The sequence below is a fragment of the Anopheles merus genome, chromosome 3L (genome assembly GCF_017562075.2).
Source record: "Anopheles merus strain MAF chromosome 3L, AmerM5.1, whole genome shotgun sequence".
NCBI lineage: Eukaryota > Metazoa > Arthropoda > Insecta > Diptera > Culicidae > Anopheles > Anopheles merus.
Genome location: NC_054085.1, coordinates 33837454 through 33854259, shown reverse-complemented (window position 1 = coordinate 33854259; position 16806 = coordinate 33837454). Strand labels below are relative to the sequence as shown.

Below are 16806 nucleotides of genomic sequence, written 5' to 3'. Positions count from 1 at the left end.
TACCTTTAGCGTCACGAATAACTCCTTCCGCTACAAGCCGTGTCCGAAATTCGTTTAAAACCTGCAACGTCGCTGTATCGGTGGATGCAGTGTGATCTATTGATAAAGGGTTGAAAATGATTTTCGTTAGAAATTGTGTAAGAAGATGAGCACATTTCTTAGAGAGAAACGCTTCCGTTCCTGCTTGTTGTGCACTTCCGATTCTCAGATCTTCTCCAAGAACACGTACCTATTGCATAGCTGGATACGTTTGTAGGCACTAGCATTAAACACACCACCATTACGATCCTCGAATACACAGCTGATAGCACCATTGTTTTTCGTTTGATAAAAGTTCCGTAGCTCGCAAATCTCACTCAAATACACTATGCTTATTGTCACGTAACGCTTGATCGTGCTTTAGAATTGCTTCATCGTTTCACTGCACTCACTTGGTCACTCGGTTGGTTCGTTGTTGGATGAAATCTCAAGTGCAACTGATAGTGATAGACCGGTGCACAACCAGTCTTAAATATGCGAGTCGAGATCGATTTGCTACCCATTCGCCCATTTTAACCTGTCGCTCGTGCCGCTCGCTCCGTTTCACCGCACTAATTGAGGAGCCACAAACGGCGCAGGATGTCTCCCGTGCTTCGTGCTGTCTCGCTGTCCCGCATTCGTCCTTGTGCTGTGATCCTTGCTCTCTTTCATTCCTTCGTGCTGTGAAGCAACTCGGTGGTACGTGCTTGATCCGCGCTTGAGGTAGTCGTCAACGTCGTCGTCGTCGTCTCCACTGCGCTCTAGGGGCTGTCCACAGTCTGCCTCCGGAGGTATCGGCGGATCTGTGTTGCGGATGGATGTGTGTCTGCGCGTCTGCAGCCGTACGGACATGATCGTCCCCGGAAATGGACGGGGCGCCAGGCTCGTGTTCGCTGCGATACGGAGAGAGAGAGAGAGAGAGCGGGCGAGAGTAACACGGCGAGCGCACTTCCTGTGCAAATGAACATGTCGCACCCTTTTTTTTTGTTGTTGCTTTGGTGTGTTTTTTGTTGAGTGGTTTGCTTTAAGACATAGCAAAAGTTTTGGGGTTTTTTTTTTGTTGTTTATGGTTAACGAAACCATTAATTATGGCACCGATCAGGATTGGTTTGTGGAATGTTTGATTAGTTTGGGCCGGTGCAGGATTGCGTTGCGCTTGCGACACTGTGCTAATGGCGCAAAAAGGCTTTTGGCCGGACGAATGGCGTCAAACAGTCAGTCAGTCAGTCAGTCAGTCAGTCGCAATGGTGGTACGAAGTGAAAGGGGTAGCAGAGATAAACAAACACCCATATGGTGTGATGGGTGATCGTCGGGACGCATTTCAGTGCGGGATGGCATTTTCCCAAAAGGAAGCACATCATTAAACGATAAGAGAGATCGTTTGATGCTTATTCGAAATCGGAAATGGTGGTTGTCTAGCATGTAAACGGTTGAAAGGGTTTTTAACGGAATATGTTGTCTTGCGTCATTTAACGTTGATAGCAGAAGACGGTCATATATTTATATTATAAAAAGTGGATTAAAAGTGTATCCTTGCGACATTTGTCTGTGAAAAAGTTGTTGATTAAATTAAAAGCCGTAACTGTAAAATTTCACCCAGCCTACCCTGTAAAATAATCATTTGTTTGACGATAAATTGAACTTATTGAACTCAGTTTACACTACAAGATATGAATATATAAACTTACTGTTTAGGAAAGGTTTAGTTTTATTTATTCGAAAACCTGTTTCATTTAGGCTTAGAAGACTGATATTATCCATTTTTATAATCACTCCGAAAATAAATAAATAAATAATTGAATACTGGCTGATTATAACGTTATGTAGCTCACTTTTCACAATCTCGGGAGCATTATCAATTGATGTTTTGCACACAAAAAACATTAATTTGTTAAATTTGAAGAGTTTTTGATATTGAATATTTGGAACATTTTTGGACATTTTAATTCGTGTATTTCTGTATCCCATCCCGAAATGTCTTTAGCAAATTATTAAGTATAATTACATGCATATTTATGTAAAAGAAAGTTTTTATTATGTTCATTGGATTATAATTTATGCTTATTTAATGTTTAAATTTGATTCATTTAATGTTATATTCCAATAGGTAAAGTCGGAATGTCAAAGAATGATGTTTTTTTTTAGAATACCTGCCAAACAATTACTTATAAAAAGGATGGAGACAAAAAACCTAAAGCCAGTTTTATAAAAGTGACACACTCGAACTAATGCGAAAGTAGTAAACCCTCTACAGACGTGCTTAATTATTAAAGCTACGGCAGACGCGGAGACGTAATTAGTGTCAATAGCAAAAACGAAAGTTTATACCCGGTAAAAAACACGCCACCCGGCCAAGCGATAACCACAAATGGGTGTTCTTTTTTTGTCTTCTTTCGTTCCACCGGTTCAGCCAATTCATTATGCCAACAGCGAAAAGCACAAAGAGACACACACACACACAGGCAGCACAGGCAGCACCAGCCAAGTTCCCAGGACCGTATGTGCACCGTTCATTTACCCCCCCCCCAAAAGGATGCGAATGAACTGTCTCGGGGAAAAACCCCAGTCATCGGCAGTGCGTGCCCAACGCGCCCGTTCAGCGAGTGCTACGCCCCTTCCCCTCCTCGTCCTACCCGGCCACTGCACTGCACTGGCTGGCAGGGTTCAATTGATGATGGTTCGAACGGGCCAGAACAATGTTGCGCCACCGCTCGCCCCGGCGCGACGCCCGTTCAGTACGGGCAACCCGTTCTCCTTCTCGCGCCAGGGTCCTTCGGGCCGCACCGGGCAAGGATAATCGCTACATGATGCTAGAGCCAAAACAAAGAGCCAAACAACAAGTGCAGTGGCTACCACTTTCGACGCGGGGAAAGGTGCAGCAATCTGTGCGTTGGCTTTTATTACCCACCACTTGAAAACAGTCCAGCCCACAAACAAGTGTTGTCGCACTAGGGCAGGGTAGAGGCGAAACGGCGATGGCCGTATGGCTGCACCCCGGGACGAACAAATTAGAGCCAACCGGGATGCGGGGTGCCTGTCCCTTGTGCGATGGATCGAGACATAAAAACATCATTTGCCCTGCACGCAGCAGGTGGATTATGGCACCGGCGCATAATGCGACACTTTGCGCCCGAACGGGCCATTGTTACGCTTTTATGCGCAGGCGTTACGTAAGCGTCATTACGATTCGCACATTAGCAGATCGCACGTCTGTTACGAAGGGGGGGATTGGGGGAGGAGAGTACCGAGTACCCGGCGAGTCGAGACGGGTCAGATAGATCGGAAGTGTTGAGAATGAAGGATGGTGGTTTTTATTGAGAAAATGAGTCGTTTCGCTGGCTGCACTCAGTGAGCGGGTGGTGCGATTGGCAGAAACCCTAGCTGCCGGTTCGAGCTTTCCTGTGCGACGGTACCGTAATAATCCTGCCAATGATCGGCCCGGCTTGGCTGGAACGCTGCCAGGGGGAAGTCTTGGGTGCTCGCTGCCGTCGTCAGCTCGATCGCGGACAGATCGGCCAGGCTGTGCTGGTGCGTGTAATAGGACGCTGGTATCATTGGCTGGGTTACGTAATTGAGCTCGGATTGAACGATCGACGCCGGGGTGGCTGGTTCGGGCTCTTCGGAAACGGGCGCATGATGATCCGAGGTCGGTGTATTAGTAGCGGAGACGTCGGGATCGTTACTCGCGGTCGGTTCGGTGGGCGCTAGCACCGTTGGCGTATCGCTCGTGGTGGTTGTTTCCTCAACAGTTTCCACGTTAGTATCTTCGTTTGGTTCTGCGTCCGCTCGCAGTGTGCTGCGTATCGTTCTCGGAGGACTCAGCTTCGGACGGGATCGCCTTTTAACGGTTGTAGAGCTCTTTTTAGAAGCGAGCTTTTGTTTTCTTCCCCTCGGCAGCTCTAATTCATCGGCTACAATTGTTTCCTAAAATGAACAATTACGAAAGATTAATCGTTTGACCCAAAAAAAAAAAACAGTTCGTCGCTTGCCGTGTCGTTGCAGTCTTTCCGATACTCACTGAACCGTTCGAGGCGCTCGGCACGGGATCGGAAAAGATGGTCGGACGCGGTTCAATCCCACCCGGTGCGGACCCGTAGTGGGATGGTCCGGTGTGTGGAAAGTGCACGGGGAACGGTATGACGGCCATCGTTTCAAATTCGGCTCCGGGCGGTCGGAAAGGAATCTTTATGTTGATGGACGATCCACCGGTCCAGTAGGGTGAGCTGTAACCGTACGCTCCGTAGAATGCGTCGAGTGCGGCAGGATGGCCAACGTCAATCTTGACGAACCCTGAGCGTCGCGGACGATCGTTATCATCGTCGAGGGAATCCACCAGCGTAAGGCCCGTAAGCAGACCAAGCAACCCTAGAAAGCGTCCTTCTCGGCGGCTCGATTTTAGTTTTCTAGGTTGTTCTGCTCGCGTCGGTAGATGGATTGCTTTGTGATCGGTTGCTTCAATTGCTAGTATACACTCGGTTAGCACCAGCGCGGCTAGCAGAAAAACGTACAACCTACAGTGCCGCATGTTTGTAGCACGCGTTTTACTCCGTCGACAAATTGAAACTGAAGCACCGGGCGCATCTGGACGGCCTTTTTGAAGTCAACATATTGCGTGGGGTAGAGCAAAACCCAAAAAGGGAAAGTATTTTCATTTTTCCCGCATGCTGTACGGGAAGCAAGTTAGGGGCATTGCATTGGATCGCCCGCAGATGATGCGGTGTGTTGTTGTGTGTTATCTGTTACCAGGCAATGCGCATGCATGACAGTGTGTGCTGTGTGTTGAAATAAACCAACAGTGATAACGATGAGTCGCTGTGCGAAAGGTAAACTGTTTTCATGCGACAAAGTACACACATTTTCTGTGGTCGATTATTTTGTTATTTTTTAAAATTTATTGATAAAAAATAAAGCAAAACGGCAATAAGCTAAACATAAGTGTATAATGGATTGATGTACACAGTGGCGTAAATGCCATGGATAATGATATGTTTCATGTGAAATATTTCAAAGTACAAATGCAAATAAAAATTATGCTTTGCAACCTGGTTGTACATTTGTTGAGGTTCCCATATAAAATTAATCTTAATGATAAAGATCCAGTAAGAACTTCAATAGGAAGTCAATAATCCAATATGAAATCAACGATTTGTTTTTAAATTACTAATATTCACTCTTACTTGAATATGTGCTTGGTAGGGCTCATCCCTATATTACGTAACGCTCGCAGTGAGGGAAGAGCGTATTTTTCAGAGTTAATTAAATCAGTACTCTCTTATTAATTATTATCTAATTATTATCTCGCTTCTGAGCGTTTAAATCTTAAATCTTAAGCCTGCGGTGGATGGTAAAATTGCACGAATAAGATTCACCGAACTCTGCTCGATTTTCCGTTGCCATGGAAAACGGTGATTTTGACAGGAGTGTTCAAGCAGAAATCGTTTCGTCGAAACGCGTCTATTGATTCACGCGGTGGTCCTCTATGGAAATGGGTCTTGGAGCATTCAAGTGGAGGATGCAAATGCTCTGGGTGTGTTTGAGCGACGCATTCTCTGGACCATCTTTGACGGTGTGTTAGTACGGTGAACCGAGCTTCATGACGGTGGTGAAGGCTGGCAGGATACGATGACTGGGGCATGTTATGAGGATGCCGGACTCTTGCCCCACCAAGAAGGTGTTCGACAGGTTCGAAGCGAGATTTGTCGGAGGTCGAGTGTCTACATGGATGTGAGGCTGCAGCAAGCGACTGAGCATCCTGGAGAATGATTGTTGACCGGGCCATGTCACATCGACGAGCTCTATCGTGAGCAGGCCAACGAGGGAGAGGATTAACAAATTAAAAACTTATTGAAAAGAAACGTTTCACTCATGCTCGAACATAATCTCGCTTTATTTACGAACAAACCGAAAGGTAAATATTATTCACAGATATTAACAGCGTTTGCGCCATCCGTCGCCCTCCGCGGGTCCGCTAGATTAAGCTTTCCCGGTAGTTGGTCGGGTCGCCGCTTTCGTACCGCAACTCGATGTACTCAATTACGACCGCCCCCTCTTCGGTGCCGTCCGCTTCGCCGCTGCCGGTTGCCGCGTAGTGTGAAAGCTCCTCGTCCGTGCTCGACTCTGCCATTGCGTTAACATGCACCGAGACGGATCTTCGCGTAGCCCACGTATGCGCATTTCGATCGGGTCGGGTAGGAACGGGAGGAGAGAAAGAGAAATGCAAGCGTATCTTTCGCGCGCCTGTCTGTGTTTGCGTATGTGTGTGTGTTGGGAATGGTTCGCCCTTATGGGCACCCTGAATATTTTCATGTACTGCACGCAAATTGAGGGTTCGGAAAATGGCAGTGTGCACGTGGCTTAAACTTAGATTCTAGTTCACCACCCGGAGGAGATTTCGCAGGGAGATTCATGTGGTTATGAGACGATTTTCAGGTAGCAGGAATGGGATATTCGTACGATAATTTAAACACATCTCGCGGGAATCGATTACCAATTAGATCTGTCTATGTCCGGCATAACACTGACGGTGGATCTGGTTGGAGACGGTGGTGGTGGTCAATTTCAGTGGTTCCGCGTTTGCCAATTCGGGGTTACGTGAATGATGATGGTGTGTCGTAATGGAAGGCAGAAGGGATGAAGGTAGAAATGTTTCGGTTAGTATTCTTCTCTCGGCAGGTTTGCAGCGACGATGTGAGCAAGCGCTAAGGAGAGGTCACAAGAAGTAGGACATTGCTGTTAGGCAGGGTAACTTACCGTTGCGTCGACCAGTGGCTGGATTCTCGCTGATCCTCACGTACGGAAGCTCGTGCACTGCAACGAGAACAAAACAATAACAAGATAATAATATGCTACAAACCAATGCTCTTGATGGGGCTATACTGTTTCTGGGACGGTTGTCAGAACTTTCTCCGAGTCGTGAAGCTTTGACAGAGGATTTCTGAACATGTACTCACTTGTACCGATGGCTGTTGGAGTGTTGCAGTTTGGTCGACAGTATCTCGAGCCGCCGGTAGGTGGAGGAAAGCATTAACGACAGTGGCGTCGCCACGGCCCACAGAAACAGGCACAGAAACGCCGAAAACCATAGCCCATTCATGGGATCCATAATGTGGTGACAGAACAGCATCCGCATCGCATCGAAGATGTCGAACAGGGGTCGACAGCTTGCACATCGATCGTTCAGCACCATGGTCGTGTAGTTCCGGTAAGCGTCCAGGTGGCCCCGCAACCTTGCCCGGTAGGTGTCGCTACGGTTGTAGCACACCTCAGCCGCGTCCGTGTCGAGGAAGGACTGCGCGTTGCGCAGATGCGTCAAGCTTTTATTAACCTGCGCGGCCCACGGCGATAGCTGCAGCTCGAGCGCGGTCAGATGGTACACGATGTCACCGCGCAACTGTTCGAGCGGTGCCAGCAGCGAGAGCTGCAAGCGCTTGGCCCGCGACCCAAGTGTGGTCATGCGGCTCGAGGTGGCCACATCCTGGATCTGGGCCGATACGCGCTGCAGCTGATCGATGAACGTGAGCACATCCTTGTCGGGCGAGAGTTGTGTCAGCTCGATGCGCGTGCTCGTCATGTTGAGGTCCGAGTCGTACAGCATATCCTCCAGTATGCCCTGGATGCGTACGGTAAACCCAAGAAATGGTTCCTCGCTAGCGCCCACACTCTCAATCGCGCGCTCAAGCTCGGGCCGCTTGCGGTGCTCTATTTTCGCGGACAGATTGAGCAGCGAATCGAGCTGAAAGGTGCCGTACGAGCCGCGACCCTGTTCACACTCGTTCAGCGCTTTCGAGAGCGATATCTGTACCGGCTGTGACCATCGTGCATCGGCCGGGGCAGCCTGTCGCAGCAGCTCTCCGATGATGCCGTACTGTGGTTCGGTTGGGTAAATCAGTCCCGGTTTGTCGATCAGCTTCTGCAGCACAGTGTAGTCCGGCTCGTTGTACAGCGGATGGCAGATGAACAGCTGCCCATGTGCGCCCAGCAACATCTCCATCATCGTGAATCCCGACAGCGCTAAGCTTGCAATACAGATGCAAACAGCGCCGAGGATGAGCGTGATGCCCGCCTTATTGTCCGCGTGACAGCAGCCACAGCTAAGCGCACTCAGCAGAATGAGCGTCACCAGCAGCGTCATGATGGTGGTCGCGAGTCCGGCCAACCACAAGATCGCACCAATCTCACGGTACCGATCGAAGAACGAGTCGGAGAAGTTTGCCGTCCGGTTCACCTGCCCCACCAGCTCACCGATCGTTTGCGACAGCACGCTTACAGTCTCTTCCGTATCGTTGCTCAGCTCCTCCAGCCGCTCCTCCACCTGAGCTGCCTGATCTTCGGTAGCATTGCGCACCTCTCCAGCATAGTTGCGGAAGGTAGCCCTTGCCAGCGTAAGCTCCTGCGACAGTGCATGCATGCTGCTGTTCCGACTCGCCTCACCCATCGCCATCAGCTTGGCAAGCGTTCGATCCGCCTGCAGCTTCCGAATACGGTCGATCAGCCCCGTGTCCTCGAAGTTCCTGATGCGCAGCGTATCACAAAGCGGCCGATCGCGAAACGTGCACTGGCGCTGCAGCACCGTCAGCTGTATCTGCAGCTCGTCCAGCCGATACTCCGCCTCGTACGAGATCTTGGCCGCCCGGGCCAGTGCATCCTGCAGCAGATGGATACGGCGCGACAGGTTGCTGCTGCTCGTGCTAATCTCAATGATCGACTCGAAGATGATGTCGATGCCGGTAAACAGTGCGAGATGGTGCTGAATCGGTTCGCCCAGCAGCTTGTCGACGGCTTCGAGATCGTTCCGTATGCGCTCGGTCGCGGTGGCAAGCCCTTGCGCGATGACGAACCGCATTTGCGATTCGGCGTCGCGCAGATACGTGGCCGCATCGAGCAATGAAGACCGCACGACGGTGGGCGTGTGATCGACGGCCGAGGCAATCTGCTCGTTCGTCACAAACATTGCTATGACACCGGCACTGCGAAAAACGGCGAGAGAGATCGCGATTATTGATTGATTCACCTTGCTCGACTCACCAACAGAAAACAACCTACATCAGCAGCAGTATGACGACCTGCAGCATTAGACCGAGGAAACTTTTGCGACAGTGCAGTGACTCCTCGAGCGATAGCTCCTCCGCCTGTATGATGGCATCGACGGTCGGGCCGGGATTCAGATCATCGTCCGGTTCCTTCGCACATCCCCACGCGATCGTGTAGCAGAGCGGTATGAGCGAGATCAGGAAAAAGATCGCTATCAGACAGATGTAGCCCGACTCAACCTTGAGGGCCTGCGAAAGGGGAAAAGGGGAGGATTTTCAAACGATCCGTTTTGGCGCCACGTCAGTTTTAGAAGCAGTACTTACCTCCAGTATCAGCTGCAGAAAGGATACCTTCGTGTGGAATGCATCGCGCAGCAGCTCTAGAATGCAGTAGACTTTTATTCAACACTTATGACCCGACCCAACCCGCCGCACTGTTGGCGGGGAAGTATGCAGCACGGTGCTCTTACCTACTGGCAGATCGTACGGCGTAATGTAGGACAGAAAGGTGGACAGATAGGTGAAGACGAACGAGCCGTGGTAGAGTCCGAGCGTCGGTATGATGTAGCTGTCGGTGGCGACCGGTTCCGGATAGTCGTGTGGAATGATGGCGCTCGTTTGCTCCTAAGTAATACACAAAAAAAAAAAAACCGCCCAGATAACGTATGTACCTGCTGGCTGGCGGACTATGACTCATCTACCTACCATGGCATGCATTTGCGGTAGCCCCAGTGTACTTGCAATCAAACGTCCGCGGCAGTTGTGTGTGTGCGGTTCGATCTCATCTCAGCTCCACTTCAAACACAGACTTCCCTAGCAATGTGCCACCGATGACGTACTGTCGGCGCAAGCGAACATGATAAGATACCTGTTTTTTTTTGCCACAACCCCGAACGAACGATAAAGATTCAATGGTTACGTGATTCCGCGAAATGTTTACATGATTTCGCTTTATTCAGGTGAACGATAACGAACATTGGTGTGGCTGAACTCCTTCAAGGCTAATCTGTTTGAAACGGTAGCCGTCCTATGTTTCAATTGCACGAAACTTCATGAAATAATGGTTCAATTTGAAGGGTTCCTCTCAATACGTTCTGTTTTGAGGGAATTTTAAAAGTTTCAATAGTCATATTGCGTGTTCTCAGACGTTTGCCTACGCTATTCAACGTGCTCCAGCGACACAAAATGCTATGCTCAATGCGTAAGGCTTCTTGAAGTGTAACTCTACACTGGACTAGAACTTGGATGCGACTGCGTTCAAGTAACAAATGAATACTCACTGTTCATTTAAGCACTCAATGCGGCATAGCACATACACATACACAGGCCAATGGCTAAACACGTGAAAAGGCAGAAACATAGAAAGACTTCTTCTATGCACCGGGAATTATTACTTGCTTGAAACCCTTCTGTTGATGTCTTGAATCTTAATGTTTATTATCAGTTTTAGCTTTTCAAAAATCTAAATATTGCTGTAAAAGTCCACACAACATTACGCTACATGCTTCCAACGACCTACTGGCTACAAAACACCCTTATCAGTGCAACGCGGTATATCCATTACACCACAACTGCAAGACACGTACAACACGACAAGACTTAGCAATCGGCTTTAGCCTATCTAATAACACAACCTCAGTTTACTGTTTAAAAAAAAAAAAACGGTTTGAATATGAAAATGCCCAGAACCAACACTCCCGACAAACCGACACCTACTTCCAGTACACACTCTGTCTGCAAGCGCCAGTACCTTGGACACTACGCGCGGCTCCCCAGCTCTATAATCGATGACTGCTTTTGGCACTGGTGATACATTTAACCTGTCTTGAAGGGGCTTTCTTTAGCGGAAGCCAGCTAATGTGTACCCTACGCCCCAAAAAAGTGTCAAGACCTCAAAAGCTTACAATTGATAAACGGTCCGCTTGCTGACACGTCGACAAGAGCTGGCGTTAATTAGATTACGTTCACGGTGCGGTTTTATTGATTCCGCGGCGGTAGCAAAATTCGGTCGGCGCTGGAATTGGTACCACAGGGGTTTCAAAAGTCAAACAAACGGAAAACGAATCGAATAAAAACCCCCCCGTGGAAGACTTCATGCAGAGTTATCTGAAACAGGGCACTGGAGTAAATGAAGGATTACTTTGAACAGCTTCACACACAGTTCACACTGACAGCTCCAAACGTACAGCAAACGACACCACACACTACCACCGTGTGTACTACTTCCACCGAACCGGAACGGCCGCACGTGCCGAAAGCTGCCTGTATACTGACGACCAACACCGGACGGACGGACGGATGGTGTGAAGTTTGGATGCGCTTACGCATGTCTTCACGAAGGATCACGATTGGGCCGCTTGTTCGGGTACGCAGGTGTGTTGCTTTTGCACGTGCAGTGCACGATACGGACGATGGTCCAGGAAATGGGTATTACGCACTCATTGGAAACACACAAACACATGCACATTATTAGTTTTTAGTGTGGTAGCAGCAGAAAACGCTTGCCATCATGGAGCACTTTATTCCTGAGTAGAACATTGGACACAAAAAAGCGATTAAAATAATACACTCACACAAAGGAAGAGAGACTTCAGCAATGGTCGAGTATGCGTGCAGTGTGTTGGTTGAGCATCCGGAGTCACGTTTTAACAAGCCGGCACTTTATTTGCGTGGGAAGTAGAGCGCCTTCGTAAGCATCGACACGACACAGGGCATCTGTTTCTTTCCATCCATTTGGTCGTTGCCCGGCACGTTCGATTCATACAGATAGGCCACCCGGCGCGACACAGAGGTGAGCAGCTGAAGCAACTCCTTCCGATGGGCGTTCTGGTTCAGCTCGATGCTGAGCGACTGTATGAACCAGGACCCATTGGTCGGATTGCGCCACGAGTAGTGTCCATCGAAGGCTGAGTACATCACCAGCACGTCGGCCATCGTAGGAATGACGCACATCCGTTGGCTGGACGACGAAAGCGCATCGACGGTGTCCGTGGCTATCTTTGTCAATTTAACGCCCTTGTCAAACTTGGTGCCCCGGCAGGCTTGCACGAAGAACAGCTTCGGTTTGCCGATCAGTGATTTACACGCATCGCCAACAAAGGGTTCCCAGAGGTCGGCAATCTGGTACTGCTTATCGGCGGCAAACAGCGAACCGTCCTGACCGTGTGTCATCACTACCAGTACGAAACAATCGCTCTGTGTGTGGTCCTCTTTGGCAACTTCGTCCAGCTTGGCAAGCAGTTCTTGCTTTTTCAAGTCGTTAAATACTCGCACATCAAAACCGAGCTGCACCAGTTCCTTTTTAATTTCGTCGCGATCCTTGTTGCTTCCTTCGCGCTTAGCATTGGACTCAAAGTTCACGTGGTTGAAAATCAATGCCGTCCCACGGTTTCGATGAGATGTGTCGTAATTTTCTTCCTCTACTGCCGCCAGTACGTGCGGTGAGCTGACGACGGAACCCCTGTGCGCACGTGCTGGTGATTCTGTCGGCGATGGCCTCAAAGCAAAGAAGAAGAAGATTTTGTTTTTATTCAATCCTAGACATGCATAGAAGCTGCGAGATTCGATGCAAACTTACGAGCTAAACGGCTTCACGTCAATCTCATCCGGAGCGGTATCCATGGTGACGGAGGGGACACGGAGTGTTCACTTTCAGCAAGCCCTTGCTGCCGAACTGAAGGGTGGATGGATTTGGACTGGCTTGTATACTCACCTCATACCTCGCATCACTATCATGCGATAAGGCTTATCATCGGTACACTCCCTTCGGTTTTGTGCTTCCCTTCTCATGTTCATTATGGTACATGATTTTATCAGAGGCCTCGGATCGAAGATTTGCAATACCGGGGGTCTACGCTTCATTAAGCTTCCTTGACTGGACCGGAATGTGCTCGGGTTCTCGGGTTTTTTTGTCATTTTTATGAGTGTGTGTTTTATACTCATATTTGTAATGTATGACGGCTACTTACCATTACATACTAAGCGAAAACAGTAGAGCGAGCTTTGGATCATTATCTCATAGTTGGGAATAACTTACGTCACAGGATCTTTATGATACACTTCTTCATCTTTTTATTTCGAGCAAAAACCGGTGCCGGTTGAGGCCTGTCTTAGAAACTAATGGGCTTGCCTAGCAGTTGCTTGATTCGTTCACCTAACGCAGGATAGTCCGTCGTGCGTACAAGGGATCCGGAAACAGGTTGTGCTCGTTAAAGATACGATCTATTTATTACACCGGATGTTACGTACAGTGCGATAGATATTCTTCGGTGCTTTGGTTAAGGTAAGAATATCTTTATTGTAATGATACATTTTGCATGTTCATATTACATCCGTATGCTTTCGACTATTTCACGAAAGATATTTCTGACACATTCTGTTGGTTGTTGTTTGTTCACGATTGTTCTGAAACGCAGGAAGCACTTTATATAAATCTATAAGCTATCATAAATAACTGTGCCAACAATAGTGTGCCAACATTTGAAAAAAGCACTAAGTCTTCCGCTACACCCTGTGTTTAGCGAATGTGAAATGTTTCATTGTTTGAATTTGAAACGTTTTCGTTGTAGGTTCGTTCTGAATTGTTTGAAATCATTAACTTTCTACAGAAACAGTCGATTGTTTTTTCAAGCATTATACAGTAACTATTGTTGATTATATAGAGGATTACGAATGTGAGAATTATGAGCAATTGATGCCTTAATGTGTATTATGGTTGTTGTAAATAAAATTACGATTACTTCGCCATAAATCAAGGCCTGCTTTATTTGTTTTCAATTTGAGACGTTTAAGGACTGCTGAACTGAAACAGGAGTCATACGATAAAGCAAACCAGAATCCAGTTCATTTGATAAGACCTATCGTAAAGATAAACCTTGAATTCCATTGAGTAAGTGGTACGGTACGAATTGAGTCTCGCATTAGTCTGTCACGGAACGTCAACAGTGAATATGTTTAATAGTCAGTTTGACCTTTAGAAAATGGACTCCTCCACTCTTCCCTCTGGGTCATCCGATGAGTTGGACTCAAAATCGGTACAATTGTGAGTATGATTTTAAATTGAGCACTACGAGCAATGTGCAATAAGGTTTTTTTTCTATCCATTCTAGAAGTAGAGCAGCGGCGACGCATCCCACTGAGGGTTTTGCTAAAGCTGAACCGGTAGGAATTGACGAGTGTTACGACACAAGTAATGCTAGGCGTGGCATTGCGCTTATCATCAATCAGGTGCATTTTAGCAGCATGGCAGTGCGCGATGGTAGCAACAAGGATCGCACCGATATTAGCACGGCATTGCAACGAATCGGATTCGAGGTGCGTGTGATGGACGATCCGAACAGAAAGCAGCTACTTTCCACGCTCAAGCAGCTTGCCGGTGAGGATCACTCGCACAGCGACTGTCTAGTGGTGGTGGTGATGACGCACGGCAAAGAAAATAATCTACTGTACGCTTCCGATAGGTCATACGAAGCGAACCGGTTGTGGGAACCGTTCATTGGCGACGCCTGTCCATCGTTGATAGGAAAGCCGAAGTTGTTTTTCGTACAGGCCTGCCGAGGCAAGAAGCTTGATGAAGGCGTTATTCAAGCAACCATAAGCATAGATTCCGTCGATACGCAATCGTCACCGGGCTCGATGCGATACGTTATTCCGGCCATGGCAGACCTGCTGGTCATGTACTCCACGTACGATGGCCACTACTCGTGGCGCAATCCGAGCAAGGGGTCTTGGTTCATCCAAGCGCTCTGTGTCGAGCTTGGGGCGAGTGCCCATTGCAAGGAGCTGCTGCACATACTGACTGCCGTTTCGCGCCGGGTAGCGTTTCACTATCAGTCGAACGTTCCGGATAATGCCAAAATAGATGCAAAGAAGCAGATGCCCTGTATGGTGTCCATGTTAACCAAGCTGCTCTATTTGACGCCAAAAAAATAGGAGAAACACCATAATAAAGACCCAAAAATCTGCTTCCGAATGACATGTCCGTCATGATGGTATGGCGAGAATTATCGTAAAATGTAGCCCCTCTGTTTTCAGAACATTCAGGGAAATGGTCCAGGTACTAAAGTTGTAATATCTGTAAGAATTCCCAGGAACCATGAGATCTTTTTTTACTAGTATCTTCAATGTATTTGTGACCAGCACGTATATCTTCGGCAAGACCACAGGAATGGTATGTGTAGCGTGTACACCAGAATGAAACGTGGAGCAAAGGGCTCGCCACCGGATGTTGGCGTATGTGCTTGATCGTTGATAATCTCGAGGTGTCAGAGGAGTTCTGCTATCTTGGAACGGTGGTAAATTCGAATAATTAAATCATCAGTGGAATCCAGGAACGTATTTCCCAAAGGGAATAAATAATAACTTGATCCATAAAATCATTCTTCTCTCTGCCCATCGCTTATGGTTTTTATTTGTTTATTATCCAATCCGCTTTTTGCATTGCAGAATAGATTAAGATAATGCCGCCATGTTCTGTTGCGAGGTTTTTGACAAGAGGTTTTTGGTGCCCTGTTTCCTAGAAATTTTGTGCGTAAGCAATTAAAGCGATTTCAGAAATGATATCAGTCAAAGAAAAGATATCGCGCTAAACGTAGTGATAAAAAACGGGAAGAGGTTATCAAATGTGCCAAGGAGGGAGGAGGGTGTAATTTAGTAGAAGCTTAGAGTGTCCCACATTCCAAGAATTTATTTCTACTGCACGCATCTTTTGTTAAAATAAAATAATAAAACCACTTATATTGCATGTGTTTTTTTCTAACTGTATTTAAGCTTCCGACTATTCTGCTACACTATTTGTCCACAAAGTAGAATGCTTTCGTTAGCATTGAATTTATTGACGGTATTTGTTTAAGCACACCGGTATGTTTTACCATATTCACTTCACTGTCCATCGGAAACGATCTAACCGATACAAGATAGGACACGTGAGTCAGCAAGGTGAGCAGATCCTTCCCGGCAATGTTGGCACCCAACACTTGGCAAAGTGACTGAATGAACCAGGACCCTTCCTTCTTGTCACGGTACGAAACGTATTGATCGTAGGATGAGTACATCACCAACAGATCCGCATACATTGGTATTTCGATACAAATTGGTTTCTCTGGAGACGGTACCGCATCTACCTTAACTCCGCCAACTCGATAGTCATGCTTACTACCGCGACAGGATTGAATGAACACAAGCTTCGGTTTCCCGGTCAGCGAGGGACAGTGGTTCCCTACAAAATCCGTCCACAGATCGTCAATATGCATTTCACTTCTTCGCAACGTGATCTTATCATTATTTCCGTGTGCCATCGCCACAATTACCAGACAGTCGCTTTCGGTGTGATCCTCTTTGCTCACGTTGCGCAGCGCATCTCTGATCTCGTGCTTTGTTTTGTCGCAGAACGTACGCACATCAAACTTCAGCCTTTGCAGCACAGTCTCTACCGCTTCTAGGTCCTTTTCCCAACCATCTCGATTTTCACTATCATTTATGACCACTGCTATGCCACGGTTGGGATGATTCGTTTTGTAAGACTGCAGCTCGAGCTCGAGCATTGAATCCATCACTTCCAAGCAACTACCTGCTACCGATTGTGAACGGCGACTACAGTTTTTATTTCCTGCCGCTTTTCTTTTTATCAGTGCTCTTTTTTTTTGTTTTAAATTGATAAGACCATCGATGAGTACAGTGGCAGCAATTAGTATCAGCGCTACCTAAGCAAATATTGATATCTGACAAATAATTGCAAGTTAAGTAAGCAATATATGTCAA

General features: G+C 47.6%; 5 protein-coding genes across 16 annotated transcripts; 1 reads left to right on the top strand and 4 right to left on the bottom strand.

Annotated features, from left to right (window-relative positions):
• Positions 1-3314: 3314 nt before the first annotated feature.
• Positions 3315-4558, bottom strand: LOC121599873. Its single transcript, XM_041927977.1, has 2 exons — positions 4038-4558; positions 3315-3943 (listed from the first exon to the last, which is right to left on the bottom strand). The coding sequence occupies exons 1-2, from the start codon at positions 4542-4544 to the stop codon at positions 3365-3367; spliced, it is 1086 nt and encodes a 361-aa protein (XP_041783911.1). The 5' UTR covers positions 4545-4558; the 3' UTR covers positions 3315-3364.
• Positions 4559-6280: 1722 nt separating this feature from the next.
• Positions 6281-11313, bottom strand: LOC121599599 (prominin-1). 12 transcript variants are annotated; one of them, XM_041927519.1, is made up of 8 exons: positions 11235-11313; positions 9754-9916; positions 9519-9672; positions 9373-9443; positions 9062-9297; positions 6970-8985; positions 6770-6826; positions 6281-6548 (listed from the first exon to the last, which is right to left on the bottom strand). In XM_041927519.1, exons 2-8 carry the CDS (start codon positions 9763-9765, stop codon positions 6503-6505), a joined length of 2592 nt encoding a protein of 863 aa, XP_041783453.1. In that variant the 5' UTR covers positions 9766-9916; positions 11235-11313; the 3' UTR covers positions 6281-6502. The 12 variants fall into 12 exon arrangements, with proteins under 12 accessions (XP_041783453.1, XP_041783446.1, XP_041783452.1 ...); XM_041927512.1 differs by having other exon boundaries at positions 9754-11062; positions 11235-11311; XM_041927518.1 differs by having other exon boundaries at positions 11208-11294.
• On the bottom strand, positions 11189-12742 carry LOC121599601 (caspase-1-like). The gene is made up of 2 exons (XM_041927522.1): positions 12626-12742; positions 11189-12544 (listed from the first exon to the last, which is right to left on the bottom strand). Exons 1-2 carry the CDS (start codon positions 12667-12669, stop codon positions 11710-11712), a joined length of 879 nt encoding a protein of 292 aa, XP_041783456.1. The 5' UTR covers positions 12670-12742; the 3' UTR covers positions 11189-11709.
• A 1119-nt stretch (positions 12743-13861) lies between these two features.
• Positions 13862-15711, top strand: LOC121600170 (caspase-1-like). The gene is made up of 2 exons (XM_041928513.1): positions 13862-14089; positions 14157-15711. The coding sequence occupies exons 1-2, from the start codon at positions 14028-14030 to the stop codon at positions 14977-14979; spliced, it is 885 nt and encodes a 294-aa protein (XP_041784447.1). The 5' UTR covers positions 13862-14027; the 3' UTR covers positions 14980-15711.
• Positions 15712-15747: 36 nt separating this feature from the next.
• On the bottom strand, positions 15748-16633 carry LOC121600171 (caspase-like). The gene has a single exon (XM_041928514.1). The coding sequence runs from the start codon at positions 16596-16598 to the stop codon at positions 15837-15839; it is 762 nt and encodes a 253-aa protein (XP_041784448.1). The 5' UTR covers positions 16599-16633; the 3' UTR covers positions 15748-15836.
• Between the last annotated feature and the right edge of the window lie 173 nt (positions 16634-16806).

Coding starts and splice junctions, on each gene's coding strand:
- LOC121599873 (XM_041927977.1), bottom strand. CDS start 4,544: ATGCGGCACTGTAGGTTGTACGTTTTTCTGCTAGCCGCGCTGGTGCTA. Junction 3,944..4,037: donor CGAGCGCCTCGAACGGTTCA/GTGAGTATCGGA, acceptor TGTTCATTTTAG/GAAACAATTGTAGCCGATGA.
- LOC121599599 (XM_041927519.1), bottom strand. Junction 8,986..9,061: donor GTCGTCATACTGCTGCTGAT/GTAGGTTGTTTT, acceptor CGTTTTTCGCAG/TGCCGGTGTCATAGCAATGT. Junction 6,827..6,969: donor TCCAACAGCCATCGGTACAA/GTGAGTACATGT, acceptor TTCTCGTTGCAG/TGCACGAGCTTCCGTACGTG.
- LOC121599601 (XM_041927522.1), bottom strand. CDS start 12,669: ATGGATACCGCTCCGGATGAGATTGACGTGAAGCCGTTTAGCTC. Junction 12,545..12,625: donor GACGTGAAGCCGTTTAGCTC/GTAAGTTTGCAT, acceptor CTTTGCTTTGAG/GCCATCGCCGACAGAATCAC.
- LOC121600170 (XM_041928513.1), top strand. CDS start 14,028: ATGGACTCCTCCACTCTTCCCTCTGGGTCATCCGATGAGTTGGACTCA. Junction 14,090..14,156: donor GACTCAAAATCGGTACAATT/GTGAGTATGATT, acceptor TATCCATTCTAG/AAGTAGAGCAGCGGCGACGC.
- LOC121600171 (XM_041928514.1), bottom strand. CDS start 16,598: ATGGATTCAATGCTCGAGCTCGAGCTGCAGTCTTACAAAACGAATCAT.